Below are 16,336 nucleotides of genomic sequence, written 5' to 3' on the forward strand. Positions count from 1 at the left end.
GAAGCAAGAGAAAGAAATGAATGGAAAACCCAATGACCTTTTCATACCCAGACTATTACATGATGTTTGGAAAACAACAGGTGCCGGAATACTTGCGGGTGGCAGAAAAGTGATTGACTACCACTGATCTTAACTGAGATGACAAAATCCTATATTTAAGCTTACGCTGTGAGAAATTACCTGAGAGGCTTATGGTTTTGTTTTTTTCCAATTTCCAAATTAAACCATTTGAACCTGTGGGTGAGATGAGGTGAGTTAGTGTGAGGAGATTTGCCAATAGTTGTTCAGAGAAGATTACAAGTGTAGTAGCCACTTCTCAAGGAACAGACTGGGAGCCTAATAACTCATCAGGTTCGTGGCAGGCTTTTTCTCCCAAATTTGTGTGCAATTTGTGAGACATTTATAGAACTGAGTAATGGTGAGCCTGATAGCTACGTACATCAGCCCAACAACTACACAGTAAAAAGAGCATGATGTCTGAATTTCCATCACACCAATTTTTTTTAATGAACTTAGCTCTTGAAATTTACCAAAGTAATACCTTCTTTTTGAATGACACTAACACGTTTGTGAAGCACGTGACAGATTTAAAATTACTATAAAAGCCATTTACCTTCATCAAGCCACTTTTGCCACCCGAAAGTACATGACATCTTGATGAAATATCCCATACATGCATCTTGATTAAACCTGAATGTAAGATGTTTCTTCTCATCCTGCAAATGACCATTTGGCAAACATAATATGATGTTCTCCTCAATGCGGGTAGATTACCAAATCTCTGAATACCCCCCCCCCCCCCAAAAAAAGCTATGTTGATTGAGGAAAGACGGTAGACTAAAGACCTAACCTTCTTTGTAGAGGTAACCCTTGAGTTTCATATACCTTGTAAAGCAAGTTTCCTTCCTCCATGAGCTTCTGCAGCAGGATGAGAAGGATATCTGGTTTGGAGGAAGCCATGGCCCATGTGGCATGACCTGATAGGAAGTCACAAATAATTCTCATGGGTTTCACCTTCTCTCTGGGACTTGCACCAATTTACCTACCTGATCGATCATGCGGTGCCGTTCTGTAGCCTTGTGCTTGATGAAAGATGGAGAAGGAGAAAAGTGAGATGGTTAAGAGGATGTAAAACTGGCTGTTTCGATTTGCTGCTTTTCAAAGCAGCCACTTTAGTCACAGCTAAACTCGTCAATGTAGTCATGCAATCTTGTGTTTCTGGAGTAAAAGCTGCATTAGTGTACATACTAGTTTTGGAGCCTTTCTTGAGTAGCGAGGCCACCAGAGCCGGATTCTGGCAGCCAGGAGTCCGGTCCGCAGCCCTACTTCCACTGCTGTCCGTCCTCTCTAGCACTGCACCGTGATCTAGCAAAACGTGTACCTAACCAGAAAGGGCAAAATCCAGGCAAGTTACACTTTAATCATTTCACACAATGATTTTCTTTTCCAGTATGTCATCAGAGATTGAAAATGGAATTTCAATAAATCTATTGCAGTTTATCTTTGTCGCTCTAATGAGGAGGAAAATCTGAGTTATTATAAATGTAATGTAGGAATTAATCGGCCGGGTACATAATGAATGAATGAATGGATTTCAGATCTTTTAAAAGTAACGACATTTAGGCATTTCAACATTTTTAAAAAACTGACATCAAAAAAAAAAAAAAAAGCAGATTTTTTATTCTCTGTTGTAAAATTAAACACTAAAGATTAAAGTAATTTATTTTAATTTATAATAATAAATAAAACAATAATTTAGCAATGAAGTAGTGGATGTTTATGCTCACTGTGCTTTCATCATATCCATCACTTTTGTATTCAAATTCTTCTATTATGGGCTATATCATTTTACTTTGAAAGCAATCTTGTTATGCTGTGGTATTAAAGGTACAGTATGATAGATTCAGCATGACACCCACCATATCAGCATCTCCGTTAAGGGCGGCGAGGTCGAGAGGAGTGCGTCCCTGTCTGTCTGCTTGGTTCAGGTCTGCACCGGCATCCACCAGAGGCTGCAGCACACCTTTGTGGCCCCTCATGCAAGCCCAGCCCATTGCAGTCAGACCTTCCTGATCCGCAGCAGACACCGAGGAGCCTAATCACATGAGACAGAAAACACTTACATGAGACAGAGAACCTATGTTTAAAAATCATGGAAGGGTCACAGAACGGCATAGAAATGAATGGAAATTATCGTTGATCAGGTCACAATCAATCACGGATCAGCATTGTAAAACCACAGAGCCATGATTGGTTGTGACCTGAGACCTGGCAGTTGTGTAATTGTCAGTTGACAACAATTGGTAAAATGGCCACCCCCTGAGATAGATAAAAATGGGTGAATTTTGCTGCCTAACTAGTTAGGACAGTACGAGATGAAAAGTTCACAGGAGCAGATGGGAGAGGCCTTATCCAGTAAGAAAAACAGTGTCCATGATGAGGAAGGGGGTGACAAACAATAAATGAGTAAAATGCAGTTTGTTTGTTTAATGTGGCTGACCTCCGAAATGGGAGCGATACAGGAGTGGGGGTTAGTCTGAACGGGATTAGTATGGCAGTGGGACTCATTTTCATCGGGATAAGGCATGATTATTTATTTATTCATTTATTTTTAATATGGTCCAAAACTGGGACGGGACAGGATCGTGGAATGGGACGGGAGGGAAAATCCACTCCTGTGTCACCCTCTATTTGCCATCTAGTTGAAGAGCATTTAATTGTTGTACCTGTCACCCGACATCACTGGCAATAGATAGATAGATCCATTACTTGTAGAAGAAGTGATTTAAAATTGAATAAGAGTCTTACCCTTAGACAGCAACATCTCCACAGTGCTGCCGTGGCCCTCCGAGGCAGCCAATATGAGCGGTGTGCGGCCCTGCTTGTCACACACGCTCATGTCCGAGTTGTGTTTCAACAGCAACTCTGCCACCTAAAATATTGCAGTTAGAGTTCCTTAAAGAATATCCACGAGACCTTTGATAAGCTAAGATAATGATTTAATAGTCTATGAAAAAGGATCAACAACTGTAAAACAAAAGCATCTGTTCAGTGGTTGTTCGGATACTATTGCTCTGAGCTTTTTTGGAAGTAAGTCACACCCCATTAACTTCACAAAACATTCACTCATCTCTATCTTCTTTGTGGTGTCAAACTCAGGCCTCGGGCTGTGGACTAACCAATTTTACAAAATTAGGACTGTGATGTCTAAAAGAAACTCCTCAACCCGTTTCAACATAGTAATTCCTTGGCACCAAGATGGCACCAATTCAATATAGTTGCTTGGCAACAAGATGGCAGCAGTGCATTACATAATCTAAAGTGAACTCCTTAACCCATGGCATCAAGATAAAACTGGAAAAGCACTACTTTTGTCTAATAAAGCTCTTCTAATCACTTCTAGATAGTCCCTTGGTACCATGATGATGCCCAAGGAATACGTTTACTGAACTAGGCCAGAAACACAAACACTCTTATTATGCAAGTCACACGTTATTAGCATTGTAATGAAACCTGATATGTCTAACTTTGTTCAAATGATAATAAATTATTGAGCAATCTTGGACTCTTTGATGATAAAATGGTAATGGCTCAACAAGTTGTCACGACTCGCCCCCGGTCAGTCCATTACGTGTAGGTTGTCATTAGTTCTGTCAGTGTCTGTGTGCTCGCCCCTCCCTTCCTGTGTCTACTCTCAATCTATGTACTAATCACAGTCACCTGCCTCGCGTTACCTGTTGCGTATATAAGTCCTGTCTGTGTATCACTTCCCTTTCGGATTGTTTGCGTCTCATGTCTTCTTGTTTCTAGTCTCCAGTCTGTTCTGTTCTAGCCTTGTCCCTAGTCGAGCCTCTAGTCTATCTTTTGAGTTCTTCAATAAGCTCCATTCACTTCATGACACAAGTACGTATGTTGGTTTTTTGGTCCCCTGAAAAGCGAAGGATTCTTTACAATGGCAGCAATATTTGAGACGTTTTGTAAAAATGTACAGATATCAATCCATCCATACATTTTCTTAGTCGCTTATCCTCATGAGATGATTATATAAATGTGTCCATCTGAAAATCAAGTAGAGGAATGCGCTTGTGTCGGCTCACCTGTGTGTGTCCGTGTTTGGCCGCGCTTAGGAGGGGAACCATCCCTCTGCGATTTGGCACCTCCAGCCCAGCCCCTCGATCCAAAAGGAGCTTGCACACTTCCATCCTCCCCCTGCCTGCTGCTGCACTCAGGACTGAAAAGAGAGTGCTTTGATAAGGTAGAGAATCATTTACCATGGTAGCTAGTTTATCATAATTAGCCTTGCAAAGACATTATAATTATTTTCAATCAGGACTTGTGCAGTGTTGTGTAGAATGCTCTCTTCCAGTAGACACACACACACCTGACAACTTCATTACCTTACCAAAAAAAAAAAACATTGGAAAAAAAAAAAGTTCCCCCTTTGGTTTTCCAAATACAAACTGTTCAGCTCATTCAGTACAGCTTGGAAACTATTTTCCACAATGCTTTTTTTTTTCCACACTCTAAAATTCCCAAATCAAATCTTTACATATTTAGTACCTTGTTCCAGTTCTTAAGCAATCACATGCGATTTCAACAGAAATTGCATTGTCTATTTTATATACCAAAGCAATTCTCATAGATGACGCATGAAGGGTGTTGAAATACAGAACCACAAACACAGTTAATATGAGAAAAAAAGTCTAATCACAGCTTGCCAGAATTACTGCCAGTAAAAGGTTCACCATAAAATTCCTAAATTAAGAGATATATTTCACATTTGACTGATTCAAATTATTCCAACCAATAAATGTCTACAGAAGAGACAGACAAATGATAGGCACGATCCACAATTGCAGAGTCCACGACTTAAGCACAACAGCCTGCAAGTTGAGTTTTTCACCATGTGTGAGAGGCATAAGTAAAAGGCCATCATCAGACCGCTGTGACCAATCAGGATAATAAAATGACACCAAAGTGTGAAGAAGTCCGACCACTGAGCGTTCTGTAAAATTGGCTGAAGCTGAATGCATGCGTCTTTGTCATGGCCAAGTCAAGTCAAGTTTATTTGTATAGCCCTAAATCACAAGCAGTCTCAAAGGGCTTCACATAGACAAAAAATTGACAATTATTCTCAAAGCATCCCCTGATCTTAAGCTCCCTGCCAGTATTTCCCAAGCCCATGAAAGATTAATGGTCATGCAAATGTGAATATTTGAGAGGCTACTTCATGCAAACAAGCTTTCTATGTCATCACTGTGGCACGGCAGAGTACAGTGTAATAGAATTACACTCTAATGGAGCGGCAAGCACAGATAGCGCAGGCCTCTATGATGCTTGCAGCAAATGGACCTAAACTGTGCTTGCATTTGCAATAACGGGCAAAGTGTGTTACAACTGAATATGTGCTGCAAATGTGGCAGGACAACATGTTCCTCATAAAAGAAATGCTCTCTAATTTCATACCAAAAAAAAAGAGACAACTGAATCAACAGTTAATAACAGTAGAACCATAGTTCGGGACCTAATCGTGATTCTGTTCTATTTTTTGCAGAATCCTACTGAAGCCTGATTGTCATTTCAATGAAATAACTTTGATGTTCATGTTCACTCAAGGTGGGAAGGTTTTTATATAACACACAACAAACTCTATGTCAGGTGGGTCAAATGGAAGAAAGTAGCACACGGAAGGAAGGGCGAATGCTAAATGGATGTGAGTGATGGAAGAGACGCACCCGTTTCTCCCCAGAGAGAATCGTGAGCGTCCATCTGCACTGCCAGCTGTTCATCTTCCAAGTCCAGCAGGCACTTTACCACCTGCAGAAAAAAACATTTGTCTCCTAGTTTTGGTTGTGCACAGAGAAAAAAAACATCTTAATAAAAGCAAGGACAGGCACTGTGCTCCACATCAATGATTCCCAACCACCTCTGCAGGAAAATAACCAATTTCACTCAATTGAATTCATATATCTTTCCTCATCTATCTATGCTGGCGGCAAATAGCGACAGGCAGAACAATTAAGTACTCTTCCATTTTACATCAGAGGGTGCCATTAACCTGAGCATCTACCCGTTAGAATATTAGTTTTGTGTTCAAATAACAAGCCAAAATTTCACACTGCAAATATGCACGGATTTACTGTATAATGATTGACTGAGGAAGATAGGGGCAAATGATTTACTTATTTGTCCGAAATGAAACTCCTCGACTGACTTAAACAAGGTTCCTTGGAAACAAGCTTGCCCAATGGTGTCAAAGCAATACTGTGATCTCTTTTGCCTGAGCATATAGTGATACGCTGGATGTCTCAGCAAATAATGAAAAAGAAATCAGCAAAAAGGTGAATTTGCCACTGCCAAACACTGAATATGTAGAATATACTATGCAGTGGTGCCTCGAGATGAGAGCTTAATTTGTACAATTTGGAAAATGCTCTTCAAAAAAGATGAGTTCATCTATGTTGTGTACCTGTGTGTGTCCCACGCTGGCTGCGGCTGTGACCGCCTGCTGCACGGCCTGCTTTTTCCCAGTGCTAGTCTGCTGCTGCTGCTGTGGATCGGTGGCATTTTCAGGACCCCAATCCTGTCCCAGCAAGACGCTGACGATCTCCATGTGGCCCTTTAGTGCGGCGTGGAGCAGTGCACACTGGCCATTCTTATCAGCCTGGGCCACCTGGCAAATCGAGGAGCACACAGAGGGATTTGCGCCAGTCCAGACCATCGCTTCCAACACGCTGTCCTAGATGAGGTCTGCAGTTGTCGTCTGTCTCCCAGAATAAACGCCGCAACAAGCCAGCCAATTGCCTGGGGCCGTCTGAGCAGTTCATCCATATTCTTGATATCCATCTTAGTCCATGGACAAGTACACTCTCTGCCCTCACTGGTAAGTGGTAAGGCAATTCAGCTCACTTGTAAGTTGACTGTGTTTTACTGGTAACATTTTTCTCCACTACTTTATGACATGTCGGCACACGAGTAGGCAACTTTGGCATATGAGTAGAACAACTACATGTTACTAGTTAGTTTTCTAGTTCACCCTGGGGAAGAAGCCACCAAACACGAACTAAGAACAACCAATAGGAAATGTGTGTCGATACATCGCGTAGGACATAAAGAAGGTGCCAAACACAATGAAGAAGCAGCAAGTGTGTGATTATACCAGTTACAGAAAAAAAAGGGTGTTACTAGTGAAGACCAGGAGTACAGTAGTGCAAAGACCTTAAATACCATATTAACGCTATGCAATAAAAGCTCAAAGGGTTTTATATACAGACACATACACACACGTGAGCAACATACCTTGGCCGCTCTCTTGCAGAGCAGGCTGACAACAGCCACGTGTCCCGCGGCTGCCGCCAGGCACAGAGGCGTCATGCCGCTGTCCGTGCTCATATCTACGGTTGCCCCCATTTCCATCAACAAGCCCACCATCTCTACATGTCCCAGGTGGGAATGGACGGCCAGGATGGGGGCGTGTCCCACTACCTCAGTATACCAGTTCACATTAGCGCCACCAAGCATCAGCAGACGGCTGACCTACATGGGGTAAAAGGAGCATTAACATATTATAAGACATGATAGTCTCGTTCTAAAATGCAATCCATTTTTTTGCCACACCTCATAATGACAACATGATTTTTTTTTCCTCATTCTCTGAATAATTTTGCAATGCACTGAACAGACACGTGCGCGCAATAAACCTTCTTCAGCGAAGGTCATGTTCTCATTTTATTGAACACTCTCCAGAAAAGTGATAGATTCTTATTGCAGAGGCTTGTGTGATATTGAGTATTGGCTCACGCTGCAGTTTCTGCCCGAACTGAGATTAATAGGATGCTGTGTGACACAGGTGTCAAACCCAAGGCACTGGGACCAGAACCAATGACCCACATGTGTTTTTGTGGCCTACCAGAGCAGATAAAGTGATTTCAGCTGATTTTTTCTCTTTTCAAATCAAGAAAAAAATCTGACAATTTTTTTCCACTGATTACAGCATAGGACAAAGATAATGACAATAATTTTAATTACTAACAGATAAAGTATTGCGACACTTAAATATTCTGCCTGTAATTTAGATCATTGTTGTTATAAATGTTTTTTTTTTTTTTTGTTAACCAGCTTCCATATTAAGAGCAAGCCAACTACCTCTAATGTTATAATTTCCTAGTTTATTCCATTTTTGTGTCCATTGAAAATTCTGGGATCTTTTCAGCCCTATGTGTGTCAAGTCACCTTGATATTAGGTGTGTACAGATTCCTAAGGGAGGCGAGCGCAGCAGACAGGCTGTCTGTGCTGCAGTTTACCCACATGGCCTGCAGGACAGTGGAGGACACCCCGGTTTTCTTACTCAGACCCTGTATAAACAGGAGGGAAAGAGAGAAATTCAATAGTCTGTGATCTGAGTTTGAATGGTTTTGAGGTATAAAAGCCTTGTATTTGTTAATTACCCTAAACTGTGTCTTTATTTTTTGGACTTGTAACAAATGAATCATTTCCCAATGATGAGCAACTGTAAATGTACCCAACGGTTTGGGGTACAAATACGGACGACACCATTTAATTTTGATTACAACAAATAATGTATCCTTGATAGTGACGTATTGTGACAGGCACAATAATTCAGTGCATTTCTGCTCGATGGCAGAATGTGCAATTAACCCATATAATCCATCTGTTGCCATTCAGTCAACAGATGCATAGCTTTGCATTCAACGAAACAGGCCCAGATTTCAAAATAACAGTAAATGGAGATGAGATCACTTTCAATATTTTCCCTTCTTGTATTAATGTTCTTTGGTGGTGTGCAGTGAGAATTTTCTCATGTAAATTGTGGTGCCTTGGCTCATAGATGGGAAAGACTGACCTATTTGGCCTTGGCCAAAGTGTAAAGAGAGGGACCGAATTGGCAGTTGTGTTCACCTTGAAAATGTGAGCCTTGAGGATGTGGTGTCCCAGTTCCATGGTCTGCTGACGGTTCAACTTGCCCTCCTGTCTGGAGAACATGAACGCCAGGAGAGCATGGCCGCTCCTGTAGACATGCGGGCAGTTCTTTCTATAGCGCAGATTTTTTCTGGACTATATCCCCCTCAATAAAAGTGGCTTCACAGTATTTTGTTGTTCAGTCTAACCTTGGGTCACAGAGGAAGTCAGCGCTTTCTCCATCTGCTCTCCAAACGAGCCACTCTCTGAAGGAGGGATGGCACAGCATGCGTGTGCCATCTCTGCGTTTCACCTGCCGGCACGTGTAAAACACAACAACTTTTGAATTTTAATTAGTCAACTTCCCAAAAGATGGGTTTGCCCTTAATTTCAGCTTCCTTTTAGATGTAAGTAACGGGCACTTGGTGCTTGCCTACTGAATATGATCATAACATAAGGAGTGAACTGTTATACTCATTAGATAGAAAATTATTATTTTTTGTACTTGGGGCGGATGTGTTTCTTTAATATACAAACTAGTATGTGATGTAGAAAATAGATTGACATTTTGACGTGAACATTTTTCAATAGTTTTATTTAATACTGCCCTCGCTATTTGCTGAGGATAGGGCCCACGCTGGCCCACAAATAGATAAAATCTGCATATGATTATAGGCATCAATGATATTACCCACATATTACAATTATATTATTAAATACACTGAAGGAAAAAAAGTCTTCACACAAAAATTTCTTCAAAAATTGCTGATAAACTATTTACAATGACACAAACAAGGAGGACATGATAAGAAAAAAAACCTCCCCGCAAAATGAAATAAATATTGAGAAAATATTGGGAAAATAAGGGGGGGTCCTTGATAATGCAAATTTGCAAGTGCTGAACCATGAACATGCAGGGGTCGACTGTATAAGTGATTTGATTACTGTTCCAGATGTATTAAAACAAAATAATAATAAACCAGATGACACGTTAACAGTATTGGTTTATCTTGACAGCTTTTAGTAGCTCAAGATGATATGATAACATGCAGTGTTGTGTAGATCAACTTCAATCTTGTAGTGCAACACTTCTACAACAAGTTTGGAGTAGTAGGTGTATAAATCATCAAAAATCAATATTTTGGGCAGAAATAGATGGCCCCAAAATGAAATTTTCCTCAAGAGCAGCTCGGAGTCTCACCATGAATTCAGCCAGGCTCTCTAATCTCTGCTGAAAGTCCTTCCACTCCAGCTCCCCCCTCACGCTGCCTGCATTGAGCGCTCGGAACATTTGTTCATCCGTCAGCGGGTGCAGCGACGCCAGTGCCACATTTAGCACTGGAAGCACTCGTTCAAAGTCGTCTTTGTCTGGGAAGTTCACGCGGCACATCAGCAGGTACACCTAACACAGATAGACGTCTTAGAATGACGACTGATGACATAGCAGGTAAACAAAAAACCTGAGAATCCAATTTCTGTTGGGGGAATATGGAAATAGTTCCCAAGTTGGTTTTGGTGGAGAAATGTGGCAGCAGTAAAGTGGCAAGAATTTGTGGAATAATAATAAGATGAAAATTATTTGGGGGGGGGGGGCAGAATCAGTTCAGCATTTATGCAGTAATGATTTTAAAAAAAAAAAGTCACTTAATATGGCAAGCATGTAAAGCTTTCATACAGGCCTTGTTCATCTGCTGCTCTCCTTCATACTCTTCATCACACAGCATCAAAAGGCGTCAGTCAGCTATTTCCGGGCCCTTTCTAAATCTTTCATCTCTGATCACAGACGTCAACTTTGTGTTTGTGTGAAACATTTTGCAAACCCCCGTGTTGCTCTGTGCCTGTTTTTGTTTCTGTCTACGTTGGACCTTGTTCATTAACAAATGTGTTCTTTAATTCTGCTAATGCACTTTTTCCACAAGATTGTAGAATGAATCCTACAGTGTTTTCCTCTAAGGGATTTGTTCTCCAGCGCACACTCAACAACATGTTGTCAACACACTTTAGCTGACAACTTGATTGGACAAAACAACTGAATTTTGCTTAAGCCCATATTCCCCTGAGCGGCAAACGAATGCGAGAGTAGCGCATATTGATTGTTTTGTCACAAAAAACTCTCCCAAAAAAAACTCAGACTTACCATAAACCCTCTCATAAAATCCAATAAACTCTTACATTGACAACATCTAATGCAACAACAAACTCTGGCACAAAAAAACCTCTCACACACAAAAATCCCACACCCACCCAAAAAAAACTCTGCTCGTCATGTCTTGCACAAAAGAAAAACCCTTACTAACACAAAAATAGCTTCAAGCTCACCAAAACTTTCTCACACAAATAAATTCTAAAGCAAAATAACTCAATCACAGTAAAAGAACTTCTCAATCAAACAAGTAAAAGACTGGACGCTAGCATTTGACTAACCTCTGATAGCGACACTGGCACAACCAGGTAGTTTCCCCCTTTCAATGCCAGATGCCCCTTGTGGAACAGATCCAGGGTCAGCTGGAGGTAGAGGATGGAGCCATTGCTGCGCGTGGTCAAGTGACTGCTGAACTTGCTGAGGAGCAGAAGATCAGGCACCGAGCCTGTGGCCGTGGTGACGTTTGCGGCGATCTGGGCACTCCCGTTCACCCGGTGATGAATGTAGTCGCTCAGGTCAGCTCCCAGATCGCTGCTGTCGGGCAGAATGTCTAGTGAGATGCCAGAGAACGGCAGCAGGGTGGTTATTTCCTGCAAGAAGAAAACAAAACAAAACAACACTTTTTCTTTAGGCATTTACAAGCAATTTCTACAGAAATTTTAGTTATTATCAACTCATTGAGACACCTGTCAGCAGCTTCTCACTCACTAAGCATGGACACCTTGCTGGCTATTATATTGCTTTTTTTTTTTAAATAGTATTGATTTGAGGTGAAATTATTAATTGACCACTAATTGAATATCAAAGTAATTGATCATTATTTTTGCTAATCGACTAATTAAGATATCTTTTTAATTGAAAATTGCAGAAATTTCATCTTCTCAACAGTAAAAAAAATGTTCCTCCACAGAAGGCGACTCATTGTGTTATATCAAACTAAAACAACAATTAATGATTTTTGCCTAGATAATTTGTATTTGTGCATTTTCTGCGCTGTCAATTTGAAACAATGTCCCAGTTTTGAATTGAGATGGAAATGTAAACTTTTTTGTCATATTCATCAATTAATCAACAAAATAATTGACAGATTAATCGATTAATAAAATGATTGTGAGTTGCATGCATCCTTAATATCCTTGTTGGTTTCCACGAGTTATAATGTGACAGCGGCAGGATTAAATTGGCTAAATCCTCACTGAAGGCCCAGATAGCAAATCCACCAGCCGCCACTGTTCAACACAATGTGTGAAATGTTATATGGGTGAATAGATACTACTAATGCTCCAACAAGGTCTCAGAATGACAGGGAAGGTGGGATTGTAGGAGTGTCTTTTATTGTTATCCTTCATTGTGTAATGCCTGCTAACTTGTGATGGACGTCCAAATGCGTTTGGAGCTTTCCAAATCACTAATTCAATTATGTAACCGAATGGCTGCTTGACAAACTGCAGACTCACAACTGACTCCGCGTAGTATTGACATGCGTTCACGCTATAATCCATACAGCATTTGGACTTTTTGGCTTCGGCTTTTGACAGATGCAGCCGCTGTTGGCTGGGATTAGTGAGCAGATTGAGCAAAGGCACCATGTACCATCAAATGCAATGTCTATACCATGGCAGTGAGACTGTACGTCAAACATCTAACAAAGAGGAGTGTAGAGAGATAATGGTATGAAGAACAGTCCTCAAATTCCACCTGAAAGTCCAATGTCTTGAACTTTTTCTGAGGAGCGCATGGGTGATTTGCATGGCTGACTCACCAACAGGCCCGTCCTCACTGTGACCACAAGCTTGAGCCAGACGGGGAATTTAGAGACGATCTTGGTGATGAAGGTGGCTATGGTGTCCCCGTAGTCCGGTTTATGAAATTCAGCCTCATTGAGGCTGTCAACCAAGATGATGTAGTCTTCTTCAGGCAGCTTTCGCTCTGAACACATGCGGAAAAGCAAATAAAGTGCCTGGGATAACATGCCAATGCCAAACTTGTTTCTATTGTACGGGAAAACAAAGCTAAGATGGGATGTTAGAGATATGGGTCATGCAAAAAATACAGAACATGTACTAAATTGTGTAAATCATAGTTGCTGTGAGACAAACTGAAACTGTGCAGAAGTATTCCTGAAAATGATTTAAAACATTTGATAGCGCTTAAATAGCTTTCTTGATGACTAACTTACATTGCAAATATGAAGTCAAATGTGCTTATTTTGGAGGGATGATTTTTGTTAATGTCGTCTACCACGTAATTTTAAAAAACATTTCATTTTCATTTTTTTTATCATACATACTTTAAATAGTGGTAATTAAGCTGTGAGGTTTTGCCTCTCATCATAACGCTGTTACTAAAACTCTTTTGGGCAAAGAGAACAAAAAGTGAGCTTGATAACCTGGCAGAAATGAGATCACACGAATTGCGCCGACCCTTGGTAGAACTAATATAAGTCCTCTCTTCGATTTTTCATATTTTTCAATGTTTCCAGCCGCACTAAAAACAATGCAAACCTGTTACTCATATTATTAGGATTTTTTTTTTAATAGCCTTTTTCTTCTTATTTTATTATATAGCCAAGTTTTTTCTTGGCCATATAGCATATAATTTGAGTAAATTCGTTTTTAAATCAAATTTTACTCTCTTTATCTCGCTGAAAATATTTTTTAAAAATGTGTTTAAAATGTGTTATGTTTATGCCTGAGTATTTAGAAGAAGAGTTGAGCCAAATATAGCAAAATGATAAGATGAATAAAACCTCATAAAAAGTATACCGAGCAGGATGAAAGAAATTATATGATGTTTTGTTGGCTGCATACATAAAACATTTGGTACGTTTTCCAAAACTGCCCTATGGTTCTGGCATGACTATATGTACCAGTACTTTAAACGAGTATATTCGTTTGAATATGTGCATCTTTGTTTTCCAACAAGTCTAGGTGGTGAAAGTGGAGCTATTGATTATACCCTACTGAAAAGGGCTGGATGACATCGTTGTTTATCCTCCCCAAACAGGAAATCCATCTTGTTATGTATTATCAAAGCTGTCAATGGAGCCATACAAGCGGGTGAAGACACACACATGCTCTCAAGAGGCACAAGGGCTCTTCATTTTTTCCTTAACCTGCTTAATAGAGATGGAGGAGACACAAGACTCCTTTGTTTGGATTCAGCAGGGCTGGGCTATAATAAACACATCAATCCAGCTTGACTGGCTGTATCATAAAACACTGAGCTTGCTAATATGGCCAAAGTGTTCCACCGTCTCTGCCTCAGCGTATTGAGCGACCTTGAAATCCAGTGAGATGCTGATGAGACACCAGGGCAAAAATAACACTTATTCCTGCCTTATGCAAACGATCGAGCATCGCTTTCCTGGGACCCAAATTAGGCTACGGTCACACTGCGGATGTTACTGCTCAATACAAATTTCTTTGTGTGAAAAACATCTTTTTGCAACCTCAGATTAAACTTTAAATAATCGTTCAAACACTTTTTACGAGTGTGTAGACTTTATTACCCTTGCGCAAGCTGGTCATGGGCTCGAGGACCCCCTTTCGAAAGGCAGCAATGGGGTCTTGCACACAGGAGCGCAGGCTGAGCATATTCTGGAGATGAGGTTCCTGGATCAGCAGCTCCCTGTATGGAGTGAGCTGTGGGGATCTAGCCAACAAGGCGGCAAGACTGTGAACGAATTCTGGGACCAGGCAGGTGTATGTGTTGTCAGCCTGGCAGAAATGGTAAGCGACCACCTGTCAAAACAAAGATGTTAAAGCTGTAGATGATGTCACCTCTACAAAACAACTTACATAATATCTAATAATAACAGACAATATCTTACTCATTTACAAACATTTGTAAATGTTATGTCCATCATTAGTTCATTGTTTATAAAGTGTTGTTAATGCTTTAGAAGCAGACAATATTATAAAGTGTTGACTTTTAATATTGCATGGAAAATTTCAGCCTGGGGACCAATAAATAATGACTTTTGAGAGAACACCTTACATCACAAGCAGTCTTATGAGTTCCCATGGTAACTCTTATTGAGGCTATTTTAGTAAATTTAGAAGCTTCCACGTCAACTTTGAGCTGTATACCCAAACGGTAGAACAATGACTGCTTCAATCTTGCGTCCATAAAAAACAGCAACTGCAAACTGCTACTTAAAGTACAATGACAAAGTATTTTGTACTTCCCCCTCAGCTGAACCACATCATGTCTGTCCATACACACATAATGGAAACATCTTTCTGATAGGGGAAAATTACCCAAGGGAATTCTGCCTCCTTTATTTCGTCAGCACATGCAGCTCATTACTTGGAACACTATTTCCTTGCTCTATTAAGTAAAATCCATACAGCGCTGATGTAAGGGTGAAAAAGGAGACTGCGTCGTGCAACATTTTCTCACAAATGTGCAAATATAAGCACTCGTGCGGTGTACCTTGTTGGCGAGACATCTGGCAAGCTCTTTCCTCTGTGCTGTGCCACCAGCCGCTCCTGTAACAGCACTCTGGTTGATCTGGGAATCATCAGCGCCTTGTTTGGAGGTGGCTTTTCGCTGCCTTTCCCCACCTGAATAGAGCACAAAGTGCCATTTAGACTATTATTTATATATTAGACGAGGTCTCAAGTGTAAGTGCAGGTACAGTATGTTGAGAGCCCACTATAATTAAACTGTTGCTATTTATTGGCACAATTGGTATACTAGTACAACTACATGTGGCCACACATACTATTTTCCTTTTTTCTTTTTTGTTGTTGTCTTTAATGATAATAAGGACGCAATGTTATGTAGAGGTATACTTAAGTATTTTTTAGACAAATGATAATTACAGTTGTGGCTGTGGAGTAAGGGGGAGGCAAAATGTTTTTTTTCTTCCAAAGGGGCGGAAACAAAAATAATTAAGAAGCACTCTCCTGGTACGACGAGTGACATTAAAAAGTTGCAGTGATTAACATCTGGTGCTTACGTGGCAGGTTCAGTAGTATACAGATGTCAACTAGTGCAGTTTTGCCTCACTAGAAACAGTAGTCTTGTCAGCACTTTGAGCTGGATATCAAGGATCTTGTATAAATGCTTAAAGGCTTTCCACATTTCTGCAGTTAATTAGTACATATTTAACCACGTGTGAAAAATATGCAGTCCAACCACCTAAGACAACGGAATGGTAGTTGCAGAAGGGCCTTGGCTCCTAATGAAATGACAGACCAACTGCAACCATGTTGAAAATAAATCAAAATGACAACATACGTATAGTGCAGGTGTCCATGAATAAT

The 16,336-nt window shown here is 40.6% G+C and overlaps 1 protein-coding gene across 1 annotated transcript in view; it reads right to left on the bottom strand.

The window, feature by feature from the left end:
• The window catches only part of tanc1a (tetratricopeptide repeat, ankyrin repeat and coiled-coil containing 1a), a 32,655-nt gene that overhangs the window by 4,462 nt on the left and 11,857 nt on the right, over nt 1–16,336 (bottom strand). The window contains exons 7-23 of the mRNA XM_037247453.1: nt 15,501–15,631; nt 14,575–14,806; nt 12,826–12,992; nt 11,345–11,653; nt 10,122–10,322; nt 9,130–9,233; nt 8,921–9,029; nt 8,233–8,355; nt 7,300–7,536; nt 6,470–6,673; nt 5,736–5,817; nt 4,098–4,231; nt 2,809–2,932; nt 1,920–2,095; nt 1,249–1,381; nt 1,047–1,082; nt 886–977 (exon numbers count right to left, since the gene is read on the bottom strand). Coding sequence (XP_037103348.1) covers nt 886–977; nt 1,047–1,082; nt 1,249–1,381; nt 1,920–2,095; nt 2,809–2,932; nt 4,098–4,231; nt 5,736–5,817; nt 6,470–6,673; nt 7,300–7,536; nt 8,233–8,355; nt 8,921–9,029; nt 9,130–9,233; nt 10,122–10,322; nt 11,345–11,653; nt 12,826–12,992; nt 14,575–14,806; nt 15,501–15,631 — 2,594 coding nt within the window. The remainder of the gene's footprint in view (nt 1–885; nt 978–1,046; nt 1,083–1,248; nt 1,382–1,919; nt 2,096–2,808; nt 2,933–4,097; nt 4,232–5,735; nt 5,818–6,469; nt 6,674–7,299; nt 7,537–8,232; nt 8,356–8,920; nt 9,030–9,129; nt 9,234–10,121; nt 10,323–11,344; nt 11,654–12,825; nt 12,993–14,574; nt 14,807–15,500; nt 15,632–16,336) is intronic.

This window comes from Syngnathus acus, chromosome 3, assembly GCF_901709675.1.
Source record: "Syngnathus acus chromosome 3, fSynAcu1.2, whole genome shotgun sequence".
Lineage (NCBI taxonomy): Eukaryota > Metazoa > Chordata > Actinopteri > Syngnathiformes > Syngnathidae > Syngnathus > Syngnathus acus.